General features: G+C 34.3%; 1 protein-coding gene across 7 annotated transcripts; it reads right to left on the bottom strand.

The window, feature by feature from the left end:
- Nucleotides 1-5,042: 5,042 nt before the first annotated feature.
- LOC107840619 (ATP synthase subunit beta, mitochondrial-like) lies at nucleotides 5,043-15,245 on the bottom strand. Of its 7 annotated transcripts, XR_007043844.1 has the most exons (10): nucleotides 13,950-15,245; nucleotides 13,250-13,320; nucleotides 12,096-12,167; nucleotides 11,792-11,916; nucleotides 9,629-9,756; nucleotides 8,508-8,587; nucleotides 8,296-8,384; nucleotides 8,015-8,159; nucleotides 6,631-6,766; nucleotides 5,043-5,463 (listed from the first exon to the last, which is right to left on the bottom strand). XR_007043844.1 is itself a non-coding variant. In XM_047395258.1 (6 exons), exons 1-4 carry the CDS (start codon nucleotides 9,664-9,666, stop codon nucleotides 8,023-8,025), a joined length of 339 nt encoding a protein of 112 aa, XP_047251214.1. In that variant the 5' UTR covers nucleotides 9,667-9,855; the 3' UTR covers nucleotides 5,043-5,463; nucleotides 6,631-6,766; nucleotides 8,015-8,022. The 7 variants fall into 7 exon arrangements, 1 of the variants encoding a protein (XP_047251214.1); XR_007043846.1 differs by lacking the exon at nucleotides 11,792-11,916 and having other exon boundaries at nucleotides 13,950-15,244; XR_007043843.1 differs by lacking the exon at nucleotides 13,250-13,320 and having other exon boundaries at nucleotides 13,950-15,243.
- Nucleotides 15,246-15,608: the final 363 nt, after the last annotated feature.

Genomic DNA, 15,608 nt, shown 5'->3' with positions numbered 1-15,608 from the left:
TCAACATTTTATGTGTGACATCTTCAAGTGTCTGGACTACAAATCAAATAAGTTTTCACTTACCAAAATGCACCATTTCATGTCACTTGATAAATGTTTCTACGTCAGCATGCTTAAATAAATGTAGAATTCAGATTCTTGTAATGTTTCACAATATTGTGTCAAAGATGTTGATGATATATCATTTCGTATTGATTCACAATGCGACATAATATTTTGAGATCTCACCACTTTATTATTTTCAGGTAAATGAACCTCTTATAAGATTTCATGAAGTGTTATGTCGTAGGCTCATCAAGAGCTCATTACCTTCTTATTATGATTATTTGCTCCTTATTTTTTTCAAGGACTATTTCATTTGGAATCGATTAGTCTACCACGCTTTACGCATGCATAAACTTTGTCCTTTAGGAACACAAAATAAGAGCACTTGCGCTTAATATGAGATGCTTTCGGCATTTGACTTGAATTATATTTTGGATGAGGATCTGGTAATAATTCCTAACATATTTCATAGCGTTTATAATCTCCCCCTTATGTTAGGAAAACTAACATGCATCCTCCATATTCTTTGAGGAATCCATCTTTGTGAATCATGATATATTCATTAATCGTATACCGCACATCAAAATTATTAAATGGAATAATTGGTTCATGACTTTGAACCAATTGAGGGGGAAGAAATAATCATAATTTATTGGTCCAATGCATACAAGTGTTATTGTATGCAACATATCATATTTCAGACCAACACATGAAGCTTTGTTCTCATTAGCGATGGTTTAGCTATTTATCGAAGGCATTCAATGTCAAACCATCATCATCAAGATAACTTTCTTGATTGTACAATCTGAAAATTATGTTCTTAACTCAATTTTATTGAGCAAACAACTTTATGAATGTCAAACTTTAGGTTGACAATGAATGTACATGTGATCATCTTATTGATGCATCTTTTCAAGATATCACATGATAGGTGAACGGGCCCTTATTCACCTTTTATTCTTTTCAGATTTTGAGGGATCCAATCCCAAAATTAGTTGGTCCAACCAACTTATCATGAGAACAAGCAACATTAAAGTTCATGAAGAAATTTTCAATTCTTCATATGTTCAATACTCAGTATGCACATCTTCGAGATATCGTAATCGTTCTTGTCAACTTATGAACTTTTAATCTAGTAAACTCAAAGTTTACCATGATATGTGTATTTGCTTTAGTGAATTTCAAATTTACTATTATAGAAATAAATTTCAGGTTTACTACTTTAGAAGTAGATTTAAAAATAACTTTTCTCAATTATTCAGCCTCTTTTGGAGGTGGGTTGTGATACCATCACAATCAAGTGCATGTTTGCATTAATAAGCTTCTCATTCCCAGGAATGAAATATAATCATGCCTTAAGCGTATCAAATTATGATAGCCTATAACCTCTTTCATGATATTGCTACTTCAGGAGCACATCAAGGCATACATATGATGTAGAGAATTTTTCTCTAACATGTCTTATGATCATAATATATGGGTGAAAATATCATCACTTTTGATAATCATTATCATATTGTCCCTTCACGCTTATATTCGTGCATTCAATCACTTGTCTTCTTTCAGACATTTTATGCACTGCTGCCACATACATCTCAAGAATGAAGTAAGTTGTCATATTTCAGACTTATCATATATTGCTACCACATTCACTTCATGGAATGGAGCATATTCAATGGGTTGAATTTAATGACTTTTCATTAAACACCTATTATTTTGCCTTAGCCATCACAATATCATCAATAGGGTGTATTGAGATTCAAATTTAATGTTTTATTCATATATAGGCGTTTTAGGCATGAATCGATGAGAATTGAACCATGCATATCTTACTCTCTTGATGCGATGAAATTCAAATTCACCGTCTTACAGTCATTCAACAATATAATAGCCAAATATACGTTCAAAAGCTAATTATCCAATAACATAAAATATATAAACTTTTAGCAAGTTTGACCAAATAACTTTTGATGGTTAATAAATTAATTAGTGTTGAAAATATGAAATATTACTAACAACCTCGTTCTTAAAGTGTAACATAATTTAAAAATTACTTAAAGAAATAACAATAGACCGTATATACACTCTGGTCCTCTTTATCATTAATGATATGTTATTGCCATAACATAAGTTTCATAGTAATTCAATATACTTACCTGGTCATTATTATCATCGTTTTGCCTCAATGTTTTTTTTTTTTTCACTGAACAACTTGTTGGTTTTCACAAAGAAAATAGTAATAGTTTTGCTTTGGCTAGAGGCTCGTGCTGATAATGTATTATAAAATAATAAAAAATAAAGAGAAAGAGTAGAGAGAATAGAGAGAGTAATTCTTATTTCTTCTCTTGAAGGATTCTCTTGATGGATGATTACAAGGAAGCAAAACCCCTTTATTTATAGGGGAAAACTAACCTTGGGTTTGTAACTTTTCCATAAATAGACATACACAATATATGGTAAAATAGGTATTCACTATATATGGTAAAGTAGACATTCACTATATATGATATATTTATAACATCTTTCTTTTTTTTTTTTTCATTTTTTTAATTCTGTTTTATATTCACCATCATTTTTTTTTTTTTATTTTTATTTTTTCATTTTTTTAATTTTCTTTTCTCTATTCTATCTATAGCTTGTATTTCTTTCTTTTTTGAATTTTTTATTTCTCTTTTTTTAAAATTTTTATTTTATTTATATTTTTTAAAAATATAGCTATGTGGAGCACAAATTATGATTGGTAAGGAAAATACCACAGTGATTTTTCGTATTTGTATTTGTACTATCATTTATAATTTTGAATATATTGATACAATTGCATTTGTATTTTTTAATTCACTCTTGTATTTATATTTATATTTTATAGTTGACATTTATAATTGCATTTTATAATTCTACTTGTATTTGTATTTTATAGTTCACACCATCATTTATATTTTTGTATTTGTTGATTCGATTGTGCTTGCATTTTATAGTTCACGCTTGTGTTTATATTTGTATTTTATAGTTCACACTTAGATTTGTATTTTATAGTTCTCACCATTATTTATATTTAATACGATTTAGCTTCATTGATATGAATTGCATTTTATTAAGTAAATTTTACATATATACCGACATGTTTACCATTAATTACTAAAAATCCCAATATCTTTCAAAATCTCCTAAAATCCCAACATTTGACCTTTGATGATACAAGTTAACAACATTAGATACATACTGCTGATACATGTATCTAATGTGATTAACTTGCATCACAGTAGATACATATATTAGATACATGTAGGGTTAACTTGTATCACAGCAGATACATATATTAGATACATGTAGGGTTAACTTGTATCTCAGAAATAGTAAAAAAATGTGAAATGTTGAGATTTAAGTAATTTTTAAGAAGTGGGGAAATTTTTAAAAGTTTGGATAGTTATGTTGTGGTTTTAGGTAATTTTTTCTTTTATTAATACAAATTGAACAATACAAATATAAATGATAAATTACAAAAATAAAATGTTAAACTATACAAATACAACGTTTACATTTGTATCAAATGATACATATTTATACAACTTGAACCATACACATAAAAATGACACTTATTTTTATAGAAATGCAAATGATAAACTTGACATACAAATACTAACAATACATTTGCATTGAATGATATATTGCATATTAAATATTTTAGACTCAAATAAATATAATTATTCCTTATAACTACTTGTATACAAATACAAATGCTAAATTATATTCGTGGCTAAAATATTCAAATATAAATAATAAATTTGTTAGAAATATATATGACACAATTAAATATAAAATTCAAAAAATATATAAAATATAAAATATGAAAACAACAATAAAAAGACGAGAGAAAAGAAGAAGAAATTACCAAAAACTGAAAAAAAGGAGAAAAAATGTCAAAAAAGGAAAAAAATGAAGCAGAGAAAATAAAAATAAAAAAAATGTCGCAAAAAAAAAGTAATAAAAACAAGAATTAGATTAAAAACGAAAAAAAAAAAGAAAAAAGGAAAAAAAAAATTAAAAATAAAAAGAAAACAAAAAGATAAAAAAATTTGCTGACATTTTCAATTTGATTAAACTTGCATTTGGGCGTATTGGGTTTTAACTCATGACCCATAATTTAGCCCATCTTGATCCAAATGCATTTGAGCAGAGTAGGACATTAGCACAATTATTTGTTCAGCCCATCTTGACCCGCGCAACTTCAGCCCAATCCACCCATTTGTCACCTCTAAATTAATCATTAATCTAGAAATGAATATTAACAATTAAAAAAAACAAAAACATGTGGACTTCATCAATCCTTGTCTTTTCACTCAGAGAGTAGTTTCCAAAGCATGTATGACTAAGTTCTAGTTCTCAACAGAATTATTTAAGCACTAGCCCAGTGAGAATATTTTTTTTTGACCTTTATTCCAACAATCATGCACTTCTAATTTTCAGGTTTTAGAATCCAATTTTGAAATTGAACAATTGTATACTTCAATGCTATGGAGGTTAGTGTGTACTGAAATGGGGATGCAAACCCATATGCTTATAACAACATAGTAGTATAAAATGAAGACGTAACAGTATTTGATTGATGGAAATGATTCCAAATGTAAATATCCCAAAATCAAAGTCAATTCTCTTTTACGCGTGCGTTCAGGGAGGACAAGAAGAATTTAGAAATTGCGTGTTTGCTTCCCCTTGTGTCCGTCCACATCATAAGTAGGTTACATAATTTGAACCAGCAGTCATATTGTCGTTCCACTGTGAACAAATAAATACAAATAGGCTCCAAGTAGCTGAGGTCAGACGTTTGTGCATATCATTCATTATACATGTGAGAAAGAAAGAACATACTATATGCATACAACTGTACTGATCTACGGTATAGTTGGGAAATCAGTATCTTAATTAGTGGAATTGAACATGCAAGCATACTTATCAATTCTATGCAATTCATAGATTATTAAATAGTACTCCAGTAGATAATCTCTTCTTCTCTTCTTTAAAATCGACGTATGACCAATGATTTGAAATAACCAACAGTTACATGGTAATTTTTTACTTACGTAAAGTTATAGAGTAAGTATTTTCATTAAACCTGACAAGTTCGTCCACTTCCAACATAACTCATTCTATTGGTCTCACAAGGATGTCATATTTTTGCTCAATACAGATAAGGAACGTCTATCTATTCTTGACCATAAACCAAAGAACAATTGATATATGATATAAGTGATATAATAAGACATACATTACTAACAATCATGAGTTGGAATAAAATGAGAGCAGCTCCAGCCAACGCTGTTTCAGTAAAAAAGCCTGTTGGAATCCATTGTGCCGAAATAACAATCTCCAACTGCTCTTTTGGGGTCGATTCATGTTAGGAGCGATGATAAAGAGTACAATCTGTACCAACATAAGGGTAAGTATACATGTCAAATATATATCATACTGTCTTTAATCTAACTGAATATATATCAAACATATTGTCTTTGAAGCATAATGCAATTAGAGACAAACCTGTGGGAGCGGAAGAACAGCTAGAATGTCAATGATTAGATAAGATGAAAAGTAATCCTTAGCTATAAGGGAGGGACAAACATTAGAAGTCAGTTCATAATTACATGACAATCTTCTGTCTCTCTATTTGCTGGTTTTTCACTCTAGTATTTCTGCACTTTCAGATTCAGTATCAACTAAGAATCATTCAACTTAGGAAGGATGCAAAATTACTCCTAAAAACTAAATATTTTACACGAGTATAACCCAATTCTTTTACAAGTAACATGTCAACAACTCCGAAGTGTGACAAGCTATTGTAAACAAAAACATGCCACGTGTAACTGTTCCATATGTATTGTTTATGGGTTACTAATTGAACATCCTCTTGGCCAGAACCAAGACTCATAGCTTAATTCTTACCTCCAGTTATCAACTCAGCTTCATTTATTTCATACCTGCTAATAATCCTGGCAAGGATTTAACATGTAGTCAACCTAAAAAAGAAGCTTTATAGCTTCTCTAACTTCTCAGGATGTAGTAAACTCGAGACCACCAATTCAACGTAAAGCTTATCTATCAAATGTCAATATCTCATTAAAGAGTATTCATAACCCTCAGAAGCTTTCTATAGCCACTTATAATGCATAATAGGAAACCTCTAGTTGTACTTTTCTATTGATACAAAAAAGTTCATTCAAAATTTACCACAAGATAAGAACAAGTTAATCATCAATCTCTAAGCCATCAAACCCAAAATGAGAAATTCCTTGGCCAAAAAGATAGGTATATACAATATTCTGCAATGACCGAGTATTGGGTGCTCCAGAAGCAAGTGTTAGCAGCTAACTCCTTCCTTAATATGGACATATATACCTTCTTTTGCAGGGCCACTAATAGTGTCATCGTAGAGCTAAAATTACTTATATATTAGCAACACTTCACAAAAGCAAGTACAAGAAAACTACATGATATATCGTTGACAGACATCTAAAGCTATCATATCCTCTACCAGCTCTAGTGAAATTTCTGCAATCATATGTCATTTTCCAAATGAGCGAAAGATGAACTTACACAGTAATCTCAGTAAGAGGTGGCAACACCAGAATCCCCGACTCGATAAGCTGAGATTTAGTTCGTCGGAGCATGAACGCCCCTATCACATATTTCAAAATTTTGAATTGTTCCTTAGCTTTGTCTGCATTAGGACCTGCTCAACGGAGCCATATTAGAGAAAAAATAGGTGTAAGTCCGTTGTTGTTGTGAAATCATAAAAACAAGTAACATATGGCCATATCATTCGGGAAGTAAAGAGATACTCCTACATAATTCAATGAAGTCTTGCAAAGTGGATTCAATCTTGTAAAGTGAATTCTGAAGTCACACTTAAGATCTAAGGCAACATTCAGTAGCATTTTCATGTTTGAAGAATTAATTACTCTAAATTTTCACAATATCCTTCTTAGTCTCTAGACTTAATTCACAGTTGAAAACCTCCCATTTATAAAAATTGAAGGGACCAATATCTGTCTCAACAACCCAACTTACAGTATATATTCCAAAAGAGTTACAGGAGCAGTGTCCTTTTAACAGGACAAACAAATTCCAGAAAAGCCATGGGCTTTTTCCGTGGGGTGTGGAGAAAGAAGAGGAACAACAAAGAACTATTTTTCTCAGAAATATAAAAATGTATGTTGCTTGTTACTAACACTTTTCTTTTCTTCCCAACTGCCACAAAATTCATAGCCTCCTCTTTTCCAGTAAGCACAATATATTGTTAGAGATGTAGAGAGAAAGAGAGAGGAGACATTGACATGATGTAAGGGTCTGCGTATTTTTCAATCAGATGATTCCACAATGCACCATGTTCAATCAATAGTTTAAACAACATTTATTTTGAGCAGTAAAATGGTTGATATCCTTTACACATCCATTTAGTGGAGTGGTAAGATATGGAAACTTGGCTTAATTCAATCCCAAAAACTAGCTCATGAGAGGAGGATTGCCCAAGTCTCAGTAAGCAAACCACCAGTCCATTCCCCAACCAAAGTGGAATTCTAACCCACTCTAAACAGTAATACATGTAGGCTGCTAAACCCGTGGTCACTATCAAAAGGTAAAATCAGTCCATAGAGCATAACATATCAGAACAAAGATCAATGGTCATTGAAAGAACAAAGTGAATTGGCTGTAGATTGTTCTCCAAATGCTATAAAATATCAGAAACAAAACTACGAAACAACATTTATTCAACCACGAATTGAAAAGCTGAAAGAGGTGTGGAAAAAATTTAGGCAAATCTGAAATTTTGAAGGAGTCCGAAGAAGAGCGAGCACTTTGGAAGAAGATTGAAAGAGTACATTGTTGTTTGTTTGGAATGAATATGAGATCATTTCTCAGTGCAAATCATTACCCTCTTGATTACGCTCACCAACACCAGCAAAGACAGAGAAATCACCTGTAGAGTCAAGCAACCCAACCATGTGCTTTTGCGACATTGTTAATCAGTTCCATAATAAGCAGAGTTTTACCGACACCAGCACCACCACACAGCCCAATTTTTCCTCCTCTTTGGTATGGACCAAGAAGATCAACAACCTAACCTAAAGCACAAAAATGATAGAGTCATCATTACTAAGTCTAATAAAAAGTAATACCAGAGAAATTAGTAGTGAATGCAGCATTCCGGATAGAGTACAAAAATATACCACCCAAGACAATAAGAACTGATGGAAGTACCTTAATACCAGTTACAAGAATTTGTTGTTCACTGGCTTGCTCTACAAAGGCAGGAGCTTCATAATGGATTGGCAAAAAGTGATCGGTTGCTGCAACCATTTTACAGATTAAGATGCAATATTAGAGATATTCTCATGGATAAAATAGATTTATTTTGATAATGTCCCGCGAATAAATTAGAATATACAGTATCCACAGCAATTATGACTTACTAATTGGGCCTCTCTCATCAATTGTCTCTCCAATGACATTCGTAATACGGCCAAGTATGCAGGGATCTACCGACAGGAACCTGTCATCACAAGAAGGGAAAACCATCAAGCTCAAAATAAATTAAATAAGCCCATGCTCAACTAAGTGACACAATCTGTTAAACAAGGAAAACTTGTACAAAACAGATGGCAGCCAAAATGAAGTTACTAAAGACAAAATGAATCAGAAGATGCCGTCAAAAAGAAGCCAAAGCAGAAAAAAAAAGAGGAAAACATGAGTGATCGATGTCTTCTGGAGATCCCAAACAAACATGAGTGATTCACTCCCGAGGTAGTAAACTACTACAGCTTAATGGTACCAAGTTCTTTCAAACTGTACACTAAATTATGAGCAACGATAATATTGCTCAACACCCTGAGTATTAGCCGCCACTTTCCACTTCAAAGGTACTATTTTTTTCAAAACTCTCACATCAAATCACAAGGATAGGTATTAGTTTTATGCAGCAAAAATTTTCTTTCACATAGAGAATTCAAAGGCACATATTATATATACATTTACAAGTACACAACACTGCGGTACTAAGAAAATATCAACTTTTGGTTATCACTGACACTTTTGTTTTGGCAAATATTTTCATTTGTATTGAACAACAACATTCCCACTGTAGTTCCACATGTCGGGTCTAGGAGACCGTATGTACGCAGACCTTATCCCGACTTTTGTGGTATAGTCCTCCTAATATATTGAAAGTTGTTCAGTTGCAATATGCCCAATGGAAGGTAAATTAATACCCCAACTAATTTGGGATTGAAATGTGATCGATTGATCATTGATTTACATATCCTAAGCAAACATCAATTGATCTTTGACTTACTCATCCTAAACAAACATCTGTAGCAAAGATGATTCAACCAAATTGCAGTTCTAAGGACTATAATATAATAAAACTATAGATCTCGTACATGCATATCTGAAATCATTTTCAGTCAATGTAATATATATACAGCTCCACAAAGTAAAAAATGCAAATTTCAATCGCACAAATGCAACTTTCATACAGAAACCCATAAATTTGAATCTGAAGAAGAAAAGGAATCAAGGAATTCTGATTACTCACAGTAATAGGAGGCCCAGTATTAAGCACACGTTGACCATGAACTAATCCTTCAGTACCATCCATCGCAATAGTCCTAACCATATTCTACCGCATGTACGAAACAACATTTTCAACCATGAATTGAAAAGCTGAAAGAGATGTGGAAAAAATTTAGGCAAACTGAAATTTTGAAGGAGTCCGAAGAAGAGCGAACACTTTGGAAGAAGATTGAAAGAGTACATTGTTGTTTGTTTGGAATGAATATGAGCAAGACGATGTTCTAGAGTCATGAATGAATATAGGATATTTATTAGTGTGAATTTACTATATTACCCTTGGTCGTCCATGTAGTCAGCTTTCTATATAGTAGTAATAACTAGATAGTTATTGCCCGTGCTCGCACGGGCCCAACATTTAAATTTTGAAAGTAATCGTCATTTTGAATGCTTTGCATAGTTATTTTTGATGGTGAAAGGACAATCAAGAACAAAGGAACAACAACAACAACAAACCCAGTGTATTCCCACCTGGTGGGGTCTGGGGGGTAGGATGTACGCAGTCCATACCTCTACCTCTGAAGAAGTAGAAATGCTGTTTCCGATAGACCCCCGGCTCACGACACGCGGTACCACGCAAACACATAGTAAAGCACAGCACAAGGTTACAAAATTACATAACATAAATACGGCACCCATAAGTAATCTAAAACAAAGGAAAACACACAGATCCATAATAAAACATGGGACACGGACTCCTAACATGAATAAACCCCCACCAAGTAGTTCCCTACACTAGCGACTCAGGCTGGCCCTAGTCCTCTGCCCTGATTCGCGTCCTCCAGACCTTCCTATCTAGGGTCATGTCCTCGGTGAGCTGTAACTGCTCCATGTCTCGCCTAATCACCTCACCCCAGTACTTCTTCGGTCTACCCCTACCCCGCTTAAACCCATCCAACGCTAGCCTCTCACACCTACGGACCGGGGCATTCATGCCCCTCCTCTTCACGTGTCCGAACCATCTCAATCGGGCTTCCCGCATCTTGCACTCCACTGGTGTCACACCAACCTTCTCCCGGATGTTCTCATTCCGAACTCTATCCCCTCTAGTCAACCCACACATCCAGCGCAACATCCGCATTTCTGCCACCCTCATCTTTTGGATGTGGGAGTTCTTCACTGGCCAACACTCCGCTCCATACAACATGGCCAGACGGACTACCGCCCTGTAGAATTTGCCTTTAAGCTTGGGCGGCACCTTCTTATCACACAGCACCCCCGACGCGAGCTTCCACTTCATCCATCCCGCCCCAATACGGTGCGAGACATCCTCATCAATCTCACCGTTACTCTGGATCACGGACCCGAGATACTTGAAACTCTCCCTCTTACCTACCTCCTGTGATTCCAGCTTCACTACTACCTCGTTCTCCCTCCTCATGTCATTAAACTTGCATTCCACATACTCTGTCTTGCTTCTGCTCACCCTGAACCCTTTAGACTCAAGGGTTTGCCTCCACACCTCTAATTTGTCGCTCACACCCTCTCGGGTCTCAGCTATCAGAACTACATCGTCTGCAAAAAGCATACACCACGGCACCTCCCCTTGAATACGCCGCGTCAACACATCCATTACTACTGCAAACAAAAAGGGACTAAGAGTAGATCCCTGATGCAACCCTGTCCGGACCGTGAAATGTTCTGAGTCTCCTCCCGCCGTCCTCACCTTAGTTTTCGCTCCATCATACATATCCTTGATTGCTCTGATATATGCCAGCGGTACTCCCCTCACCTCCAAGCATCTCCAAAGCACCTCCCTAGGGAAAACACTAAAGCTAAAATTGCATTAAGCTTACATGCTTCATTTAGTTGCAAGGCAACACCAAGCAATAAAGTATTGTATTCAAGCTACCAACAAATCCACAATAGTATTTGATCCCTCCATCGCCCAAAAGATATTAATTGTGATAAAATATGTATATTACATGAGAAAGATCATCAATGAGTGCACTCTAACCCCAACTCTAAACCAGAAAAAGAAAAGAAAAAGGAGACAAGAAAAAAAAAGCATGATGAGAAAAGTATTGCATGGAAATGTCAATCACTGATTGTTTCTTTACATACAACTTTGGCAAGAAGCTGCCAGGTAAAAGCAAGTTAAATCCTATTAGATTATAAAGAAGAACACCTGGATGTCCCTGCTCCAATCAACAGAATCACTAACGACAAAGACTCCCTCTACTCTTTGTGAGCACGGATCATTGCTCAAAGCTATATGCCCAGACTTGCTATTGAGATTACCATCCTGCTTGTCTGTTCATTTTTTATATTGTTCCAATGGGTCAACGTTGTCAAAATAAGATGCATACTCATCCACGAAGATAACATTTTAGAAATTTAAAGCATAGCAGTATATCACTGTTGAAATTGTTAATGATTTGAAGAATGCACTCTCAACATACATTCATAAAGTGCAAAACCAGAGAGCTTACTTAAAGCCATATTCAGACATCACTTAAGCAGGTTCTCATTTTCCAACAGCAACAACAATCTCATTCTCAAATCTGTTGACATGAATTTAACTTGTTAAGCCAGCCAAAGCAAATTTTTATTTTTCCAACTTGATTTCTAACTAATGTAAACAACTATAGTTGCAGCAGATCCATTGTAACCCTATTGTGCATCCTGCAAATCTATATCTATAGTACATATATACACAGTGTGTTCCCATAATTGGGGTTCGGGGAGGGTGGGGTATACGCAAGATCAAATATTCGAACTTAAATGACAAATGACAAGTTTTAAATGAAAACAAATTCTCAAGCAGAGGCGAATTAAAGATCATAAACCAATTGTTGTTATAGTATTCCACTAATTAGTCCTTTTCTAGTTTGTTTCTATAAGGATGACCACTTTGCAAAAATCTTCAGTTTGAACTTCTCATTTTGCGTTTTATCAAAAACACTCATAGGCATATAGGCAAGTCTAAAGTACTTTTAGTAAGTTTTCATTTTTGGCTTTTAAACTACAGGTCGACTCAAATAACGTCACATCAATTGAATGGAACAAGAGTAGTATTTTGCGACAGTGATTTGCTATTACAATATAAATATACATCTCGAAATCCAACTTAATGGTCCAGACAAAAATGCTATCAAATATACAACTTACGAAGCAGAAAAAAGAAGAGAGAACTATACCCAATTTTCCAAACAGTAAAAACAGAGTTATACCCATTTCAAGATCTTAAATAAGTAGTAGTTATTATATCCTCTTTTTCATTTTACACTATTCTATCCCCTTTTAAGTTTGATCCTAAACTAATATTAGTTTGAACTTATTTTCCGCTTATTGCCATGTTCTTATAGGCATATAAATATCATATTTAAGACGACAAGTCTAATGTACTTCCAATATGCACTTAAATTTTTCCTTTTTTTTATTTAAATTATGTGTCAAGTCATATAACGTCATATAAAATGAATTGGAACAAGAGTAGAACTATGCAAAAGAAAAATGATTAAAAGATAAATGCTTCTCAAATACTACATCCACCCTTATCTTCAATGAAGAATTACAATCAATACACGATAAAACCAGTTTTTGAAAAGAAAAAATGGACTAATCATAAGTTACAACAACATACCAAGTATACTCCCACAAATTGGGTCTGAGGCGGGCGGGTGTATGCAGACCTTATACCTATCTTTCTGGGATCTAATTGTAATTTAGACGGCAGAAAATGGCAATCAGAAAGAAATATGCGCTCAAATTTTCAGACAGTTAAAACAGCATAGAGAAGAAGCCAAAATGAACTAATTAAAACACAAATGCTACTCAAATAGTACGTCAACTCTTATCTTCATGGAAGAAATACAATCAATGCACAAAAAAGCAGATTTTGGAAAGCAAAAGAAAGTGAACAGACTAAAACACTTGGACTAAACCAACAACATAACCAGAGTAATCCCACAAATGGTTTGAAGAAGGTGTTGTGTACGCAGTCTTTACCACTCTGTGAAGAAGTTGGAGAGGTTATTTCTGATAACGCCACAACCAATGTAATCCCACAAATGGTTAGACGGGGGTGGTGTGTATGCAGCCTTACACCCCTACACTGTGAAGGTAGAGAGGCTATTTTCAATAATACTTGAACTAAACAACAACAACATACCCTGCGTAATCTCTCACAAGTGAAGTTGGGGAGGGTGGCATGTTCGCAGACTTACCCCTACCTATGAAGATAGAGAGGTTGTTTCCAATCACACTGGGATTAAATGACCATCACACCAAATTCGACCCATCAAGAGAACTATAACGAAACAGAAAGGAGAAGAAAATATTACCAAGTTTTTGAATAGCTGAAGGAGGATGCCGGTCGTCATCTAGAATAGGAATCAGAGTGAAATTGAATACTCCCATTTTGGTAAATCAATTAATTAAACTTCACCAGAAACTTCCAACGCTTGGAAAATTATTGAAATCGAAAAGAAACCCAAATCAGCAGCTTCGTCTCAGAGATTCTGGATACAGATATATACAAATTAAGAAAACAAATTATGAAAAGCAAAACAGAAAAAGGACTAATCATAATTGGCACGCAAAATGGTATTAACAACTTAAGTACAAACATAGATATACATTCAGTTTTCCTAACAGTTACTAACTGGAGCAAAAAAGAAGCAAAAATGAACCGACTTAAAAAACACAAAATTCTAGAACAGTTACTGATCAATTTGAAGATAACATGCAATAGCAAGGAAATTTTCAAGAGAGAATTGCAACAATTTTGAAGAGCTATCGAGAAGTGGAATCTGTTGGGTTTATAGAAGTGTGAATGAGAAATGGAGAAGAAATGGTGGAGGAAAAGGAGACACCAAATTGAAAAGTGTCGACTAATTTGGAAAGCTTACTCTTTCTCCCACATTGGTTTATATTGTGAAATATTTACTCCACATGGTAAGTGAGGCAAGGAAATAGAGATGCCTCGCGCCGTTGTCGTCGTTGCTCGCTCGACTTCGGATTTGGATTTGGATTTGGATTTGGCAAATGATCGATCGATGATGAAAAACGCAGGAAATATTTCTGAGTTTTAATCCTCCATTTACATGCAGTAACAGTGACGCGATGCTACTGTTTTACGTGAACAGTGACGCAGAACAGTTGCACTGCTTCGGAAATGTTGCATTGCTTTAGAACTGGTGCACTATTTTCTGTTACTTAACTGAACTGATGCACTGGTTGAATAAACAGATGCAACCATTCAGCAAAAGACACACTGATTCATGAAAAGATATGACTGTTCAGGAAAGGATGCAATCTTTAATGAACAGACATGAATTTACAGCAAAGGTGCAACTTTTGGAGTGAACCATTGCCTCCTTTCTAAAAAGGCATCTTGTGGCTATAAATAACCTGGTTTTCATCCACAGGTTAGAGGTAGAAAATACAGAAATTTTCAGATTACAAAACTTCTTCTTCTTGTCTTAAAAAAATACTCTAAGTCTGATCATTCTAACCGTGAGTGTGTTCGAAGAATCCGACTATTTGAGGTACCGCTATAGTCGGATTTAAGGATATTTTATCCTTGGAAGAAGATTCCATAACCTCGGGTATAGTGAGGGGAATTATTTCTTAAGGAAAGTCCGTGAATTCGAACGACTTGGCCTTAATCATTTCTGTTTTATCTTTATTTTCTGAAAAATAAATACGCCTCTTGGAAAGGTCTTTTTGATCTTGTGTTGAGGGTATTTAATACTTCATTGTGTTCTTATTCATACTTGAACTCGAGTTGAAGTTGTTGTTCTGTTATACAAATTCTACGTACCTGTATTGTGGAAGATAACAATCTTAAGGAATAATTTAACAAGAATCTGTATTGCTTGTTTTTTGAGATTAAAGATTAGGCTTTTTACTCCTCTTGAATTTAACTAGTGATTAGAAGACATAAAATCTTCATCACAAGTTAAGGTTCACTCAGTTAACGATGAAGTTTTTATTACTTC

This window comes from Capsicum annuum, chromosome 8, assembly GCF_002878395.1.
Source record: "Capsicum annuum cultivar UCD-10X-F1 chromosome 8, UCD10Xv1.1, whole genome shotgun sequence".
Lineage (NCBI taxonomy): Eukaryota > Viridiplantae > Streptophyta > Magnoliopsida > Solanales > Solanaceae > Capsicum > Capsicum annuum.
The sequence above is the reverse complement of the archived record's forward strand: the minus strand, read 5'-3'. Positions and strand labels throughout refer to the sequence as shown.